Raw genomic sequence first — 7,182 nt, 5'->3', positions numbered from 1 at the left:
GGGGGATTTCCCATGATGCACTGAGCTCCTCTCTCCTCTACTTTCTCTCCCTCTGTATGCAACCTTATCCCATTATTGCATGTTACTAACACAACGTCTCCCCTTTCTGGTAGTCTTGTGCTTTCTCGTCTCTCTCCTCTCTCCTATCACTTCCTGCAGGTTTTCTGGCTCTGGAGCTGTGGAGTCTGGATCTGTGGTTGCGAGTCACCTGCTGCCCCTGTGTTCCTGCTCGACACCCTCTACTGCAATGACTATTGTTGCTAGTCTTATTGTTATTATTGTTATTATAATCATTAACATTACGATGGTTACCATTAACACTATTATAAATATCTGTACCATTTTTCATTTAGTCTATAGCAACATCACCTTCACTGTCTGTACCTCTGTGTATATTGTGTAGTCTCTCTCTCCCCCCCCCCCAACCGGTCGAGGCAGATGGCCGCCCACCCTGAGCCATGGTTCTGCTCGTGGTTTCTGCCTCTTAAAAGGAAGTTTTTCCTTGCCTCTGTCGCCTAGTGCTGCTCTTGGTGGGAACTGTTGGGCTTCTGTAAATAGCATCATAGAGTACGGTCTAGACCTGCTCTTTTATGAAAAGCGCTGTGAGATAACTGTTGTTGTGATTTGGCGCTATATAAATAAAATTGAATTGAATTGAATTGATCAAGAGCAAATCCATTCCACTCGTTTGCAAATACTTGGAAAGTGGAGTTGTTAGTTGGAAGATGTGTAGATGCGTCTGGGCAGTGAAAATGGTTTGGTATTTCAGCAGAGCCTCTACATAAGCATCAGCCTTTGCACTCACCGTCGGCTTCATGTTATCTTTTTCGCTCAGGGCTTTGAGTGTTACAACAAGATCAATGTAAAGATATCCCTATGGATCCCCAAACTTCCCAAACGCTTCTGTCAGCGCAGCATCTTTAGCCCACAATCAAGATTCGCCAATTGGTGACAGCAGCCTGTACCTCAAATCCTCCCATGCGTTCATCCTTTGATCTCGCAGGAAAACCGCAATGTCGTAACAAAGTGATGTGTTCGATGGAATGCCACCAGTACTGTCCATTATTACAAAATTCAGTACATGGTCATAACACCATATGTGTACCTGCGTCGGTGAATGAGCTGACAGGAGTGCTGAAAATCCTCTATATTCCTTGTGTATGTTAGCGGCGCCGTCCGAGGAATTCCCCACACATTCAACTTCATATTCAAAAAGTTCCATTTTTTTAGACGATGAAGTAAAATCATTCTCCATGTATCTTCACATCCATCACATAGCAAGCATTATCACTTAACACTGGTCTTTAGATGTTATGTCTTGTGTTGTATCGATTTGAATCGAATACATGCCTCTAACCTCAACGTTTCTTTGATGACGTCCAATAGCTTCTATGACCGTGTTTACTGTTGTCCTGGATAGGAAAGCTCTGTGCTATAGGTGGTCTTTCAGCTTTGGAGAGAGCCATAGGAATCCATTAGTACATTGAATCTGACACTTTCAGATTGCATGTCTGCCTTCACGCACCCCCTGCGGCCTCCCTGGCTGCTGTATGCTTTTCCGCCAGTTCGGCTGATCTTGCGCCTTCTGGACCACCTACAGTTTTCAGCCTTGGCGGTGATTCTGGTGGTTCCGGAGCACATGAGCGCCTCCTGGTTTCCCTGCCTCCGGTGATTGCTGATAGGACAGCCGTGGAAACTCCCCTGGAGGGGGGACACTCTCTCTCAGGTGGGGGGTGCAATCAGGAGTTACCTGCTCCTCGGCCAGCCTCTCTGGGTCTGGCCGCTGAGAGGCAACACCTGGAGGGCTTAGGTCTCTCCCATGAGGTGGTCGCACCACTCAGTCCCCTTACTCCTCTAAGTGGTCGGCTTTTCAACGCAGGTGTCTGGACCAGGGGATGGACCTGGTCGCCTGTCCACTCCCAGCGGCACTTTTGTTCCTCCAGTTGCTCATGGACAGGTGGCTGACGTTCAGTACGGTTAAAACCTACGTGCTGCCGCCATCTCATCCTGTCACGAGGGCTTCGGGGACAGGACTGTGTTCTCCCATCCCCTGGTGAAGTGCGGAGGCGCAGGCTGGTGACGGGGCCTGTTGCCCCACAGTTGGATTTGACGCTGGTTTTACCAAGCCCCGTTTGAGCCTTTGGAGATGGCAGACTTGAGGTTCCTTTCAGCTAAGGTTGCCTTGCTCCTGGCTCTGACATTGGCCAAGAGGGTCAGCGATCTGGCTGCCCTCTCTGTGGCTCCGTCGTGTCCCAGGATTCAGGGCGACGGCAGCTCGGCTGTTCTGCGCCCTAACCCGGCGCTGATGCCTAAAAGCATTGCGAACTCCTTTTGGTCGCGGGTCATCACCCTCTTGGGCTTCTTTCCTCCCCCCCATGGGTCGGTGGAGGACGCCACGTCCCACCTCCTCTGCCCAGTGCGAGCGCTGTCCTTTTTTTCAGGGAGCGGTCCGAGGGACTTCCCCTGTCGGCACAGCACCTGTCTCACTGGATGTGCGATGCCATTTCCCAGGCTTACGTGTCTGTCGGAGAGTCTCCCCCGGATGGCATCAGGGCACACTCCACGAGAGGCGTCTCCCTCTCAGTGGTCGTTGCACGGTGGGATGACAGTGGACGACATCTGCATGGCGGCCTCTTGGTCGTCCCCATGCTCTTTCGTCCATTTCTACCTGCGGGATGTCTCACGTCTCTCTCAGACTCACTCAGTACTGAGTGTTTTGGCTGAGTGATTCTCCTTGTGAGTGTGCGGTGGGCCCTCTCCCATGGGATGGTGTGGGGGGGGCACCGCTGCTTACTTGGCCCTGCCTTGTGCGCAGCTGATGCGGTTGCTGTTGTGACCTCGTCTGTGTCTGTACGGCCCCCCGCCCAGTTTCCCGACTTACGCATGGGTCGGCCCTCGGCCTCCCGTGTCGCGTCATCGGTGCCGGCATGCACACGAGCACCGATGCTGCGGGCAGCGAGTGACTGGGTGGCTCATTATGGCTCTGGGCAGGTGAGTTGTGCTTGGTGGTACTGTATGGGCCAGTGAGGCGTTGACTCATCCTGCTTTGCCTCTAACCCAATAGCGGTAGCCTTAGAGTTCAAAGCCTATGGCCTATAGGCACAGCCCTCTAAGTTGAGGGCCTAACTGGACCTTGGTTCTCAGTGCTGAAGAAAGGCCGGGACTCACCGTTGTACATATACAAGGTCGGACGTAGGAGGTCCACGCTGTTGGGTGGGCGTAGACTTAAATTGTCAGTGCCGTGCAGGCGCGCGAAGGGGGTAAACCCAATAGCGATAGCCTTATAGGCCTGAGAATCATAGAATCTGGGTTACGTAACCCCCGATTTTCTATTTGCAAAGGCTGCAATTACATGTCATGACTTGGTCACAAGACACGCTGGAGTAAACCAGTCTGCAGAGGAAGCATCAACTTCGCACGTTACGCTGTATCTTGACATGTTGTACAATGGCCTTAAGCTTGACAGAAGCTGACACTACTGAAACTTTAGTGTCACACAGGGAATGAAAGTAGCACCTGCACTGGCGGGAAATTGGTGGTGATGGTGGGTGAAATCTTTGGGCCATCCATGGCTGTGGTTGTCCATTGGTTGTCTATGTGTCAGAAGCCACCTGTTTGTGAGCCAGCTGGTGTTCCATACAGTGGCGGAGAGGAAAAATGCACAACAGAAAGACCAGTGCAGTAAGGTAAGGCAAGGATTATACTTTCCCTGTCCTGCACTCCACCATGCTTAACAGTTTTATTTCTGACTTATTTATCCACCCATTTAGTGTATATCATTTTATAATTTTTTTTATATAAAATTTGCTTTGTCAGTAGCTTAAAGGGAACTACAAACGTAATCTCATAGATATAGTTCAACATTATAAAATTGGTGTGAATGCTGCCTTACTTTTGTTGTGCCACACTTTCCATTTTGTTTATGCTCTCCTCAGAAAGTCGTCCACTGATCAGAAGTCTGAAGTGTCCTTGGGCAAGACAAAGAATGAACCCCAAATTGCTCCTGAAGGCTCTAACATCAGTGTATGAATGTGGGTAAATGTGACAGTTTAAAGTGATTCAAGTGATCGAAAGACTAGAAAGGTGCTATACAAGTACAGTCAATATACCAAGTTTCACACACAAACTAAAAATTTGTGACTGGGAAAAACTAGAATAAGTAACTTTATTAAAACATCAAGTCACTCAAATAGGCATAATGTAACACTGATATCAGATAAACATAAAAATTCTTCTATACATGTCTCCAAAACAGGATTTGCTTTAAATCAGTCTATTAAAGAGTTCACAGAGAGCATTACATCTGCGTCTGTCAGTGTGGGATGTTAGAAGAAGTCTGCCGCAGAAGGTCGCCGTTTAGGTGCACTCTTTGGAGTATTTGAATTGGTCTTCCTGTGGCCGTTGGGGGTCGTTTTGATGCTGGCGGAAGGTGGAGACTTTAAGACCCCAAACCTGGGTTTCTGTTTCGGGTCAAAGGGCACTCGTGACGACCCGTCTGGACTAACCAGCAGGCTGCGATCAGTCTTCCTAAACTCTGCAGCATGACATGGAAAAATGAAAGAAAAAATAAATAAATAAGGTACAAGCAGCACCGTTACATAATCTTCATCAGCAACAACTGTTAAGACAGTAATGACAGCATTACATTAAAGATTTTGGCTGTTTCTCAATCTGCGTTCTTGTCTGTACTTGTGTTCTTGTGAAACGTCATCAGTCGCAGCCAAAGTACTGTTTCAGTTCAAAAGTCTGTATCAAGCAAAGTACAGTCAAATACCCGGATGTGTTCTCGCTCCACCCGTTTTACCGAGCCTGCATCGGTGGTGACTTGTGTGGACGTCAGATAGCCAGATATCCCAGAATGCATTTCGGAAATGTCGGAGGAGAAAACTCACAACTGTAGCTTATAATACTGCTGTTCGTGTCTCACATATAGAAATTTTGCAGGAATATAGTTGTTTAAACTCCAAATATGGGAAGAAAATCTGCGATAGTAATTTTCCTTTTCCAGAGTACTTAAAGGACTTCTTGTCCATATGGGCTTAAAAGCTGAGGTTCATCAGACATGAATAGCTACTAAATGGACCTTGTGGTGGAATATTTCTCAAAACCACTATTAAAGACCCACGTCAGCATCTGTAGTAGGTGGGACTACCACTCGACTTTCTCAGGTGTTTCTAAATAAGACACATGCAGCTCTGTCAGAATGCTGCTACTCAATTTCTAATAAAAACCACAAAAACTAGGGCAGTGGTGACACAAAGGTTAGAGAAGCGAGCTTGTGACCGGGAGGTCGCCAGTTCAATCCCCGGACCGGCAGGATAAAATCTGAGTGTGGAAAGTAAACTGAGTAGGAAAAAAAAAAAAAATCTATAGCCTGCATGACACACCTCTGAAAGAGCCGTCAGAAAACGTGATTCCCCTAAATGTCCTCTGCTAGCAGAGACTGGGGAAATGAAAAGGCATCTGTAGGTTGATGGATGTGGATCAAACATATGAATATGAGAAATCGTCGCTGCAGAATCCATTTGTTGGAGAGAAAAAAATATGGGTAAGATTGAAAACAATCTTCAAGGTGCAAATCCAGCAGTTTACCAACTGAGCAAACCAAACACTCCAACAATGACTTCTAATATTATGTTTTATATTCTCACCCACAATCTAACGGTTGAAAAAACTGCTCTGATGCAAAACTTATTTGCAGACTCTGCAAAGAGCTGTATATTACTACTACTTCAAACGTACGTATTCAACGTAGTGATGAGTGTCTGCACTGCCTGAATTCTACCAGAAGTAGAACAAGAAGAACAATTTTTAGGAATTTAAAAAAAACACAAGAAAAAAACACAACTACAGATTAATCTAAATTGTTGATTACAATGGGATTCACTTTCTGTTGAAAGTCGAGTAATCAATTAACTAATTGCTCTTTTGTTCCTACTAATGCCATTATTACTAGAACATGGTCGGTGTACTATGCGAACCATGCTACAAATAATAGGCTCCAGAGTTAGTCTGATAGTTTACATCTATGACTTTTGTTGTGAAATGAAAATTTGTCCTTTAGTGTGTCCTCTGAAATAAAGAATTTAATCCAGATGTCTTTCAGGGTTTTATTCTTTGCAAAGGGTCAGACAAACATACAGAGTGCAACCAGTCTGTGGAATGTAAGAAAGAGCAAGTGAAGAAACGGGGGACTTTATACTCTAGGGGTATTACACAACTGTCTTAGCGGCAATGGTGTGAAGAGAACAACTCCCAAGAACCCACGCTTACATCATCAAACTAAGTCTTTTGTTATGATGTGAGCAGTAATAACATACTGTGCATTTTGATCCCGTCAGACACAATCTACTCTGAACACTAAAACAAGTGATGCTATTTTAATAATATGCTTCCTAAAAATTCAAACAAATTGACAGCCATCTTATATCAAATTACATCCAATTTCTTACCAGCGGTCTTATTATTCTTGAGACCGAAGGTCACCTTCTTGGATTCTGATTTGGGAGTTTGAATCTTCTGTGAAATACAAACACAGAAAAGAAGTCACACTGGTGCATACAGTACATAATTACCATCAGAGAACAAATTATCATTTTCACTTAGTTCTTCACAGATTCTACACTTACATTCCATCATTAACACACCAAAACATATCAAGTCAATATTTAGACAGTAAAAAAAAACATATTTCCATTCAAATAACTCAAAATTGTCCTTAGGCCATGAGAAACCTGTAACCTACTCAGATTTAACTCGGGATTGTCAAGCTAACTTAGGGTTGATAAACTGACTGTTAAATGGTACTACGGCAGTGAATAAAATAGTTAGTTAATCGAGTCGTGCTAACAGCACCTCTATACTAGATATGATCAATCTATCTTTATCAACAGGCTATGTACCACAGTACTTTAAAGTAGCTGTAATTAAACCTCTTCTGAAAAAGCCCAAACTTGATCCGGATGTTTTAGCCAACTATAGACCTATATCTAACCTTCCATTTCTCTCTAAGGTTCTGGAGAAAGCAGTTGCTAAACAGCTGTGTGACTTTCTACAGAGCAATAGTTTATTTGAGGATTTTCAGTCAGGATTTAGAGCTCATCATAGCACAGAGACAGCACTGGTGAAAATTACTAACGACCTCCTTATTGCATCAGACAAAGGACTTGTCTCTGTACTGGT

At 45.1% G+C, this 7,182-nt stretch overlaps 1 protein-coding gene across 1 annotated transcript in view; it reads right to left on the bottom strand.

The window, feature by feature from the left end:
• Positions 1 to 4,151: 4,151 nt before the first annotated feature.
• LOC123973348 (ribosomal RNA processing protein 1 homolog B-like) overlaps positions 4,152 to 7,182 on the bottom strand; it is a 28,704-nt gene continuing 25,673 nt past the window's right edge. The window contains exons 15-16 of the mRNA XM_046053286.1: positions 6,453 to 6,519; positions 4,152 to 4,534 (exon numbers count right to left, since the gene is read on the bottom strand). Coding sequence (XP_045909242.1) covers positions 4,326 to 4,534; positions 6,453 to 6,519 — 276 coding nt within the window. The 3' untranslated portion in view covers positions 4,152 to 4,325. The remainder of the gene's footprint in view (positions 4,535 to 6,452; positions 6,520 to 7,182) is intronic.

Source organism: Micropterus dolomieu, linkage group LG07 (genome assembly GCF_021292245.1).
Source record: "Micropterus dolomieu isolate WLL.071019.BEF.003 ecotype Adirondacks linkage group LG07, ASM2129224v1, whole genome shotgun sequence".
Taxonomy (NCBI): Eukaryota; Metazoa; Chordata; class Actinopteri; order Centrarchiformes; family Centrarchidae; genus Micropterus; species Micropterus dolomieu.
Note: the sequence above shows the minus strand (reverse complement) of the source record. Positions and strands in the feature narration are given on the sequence as shown.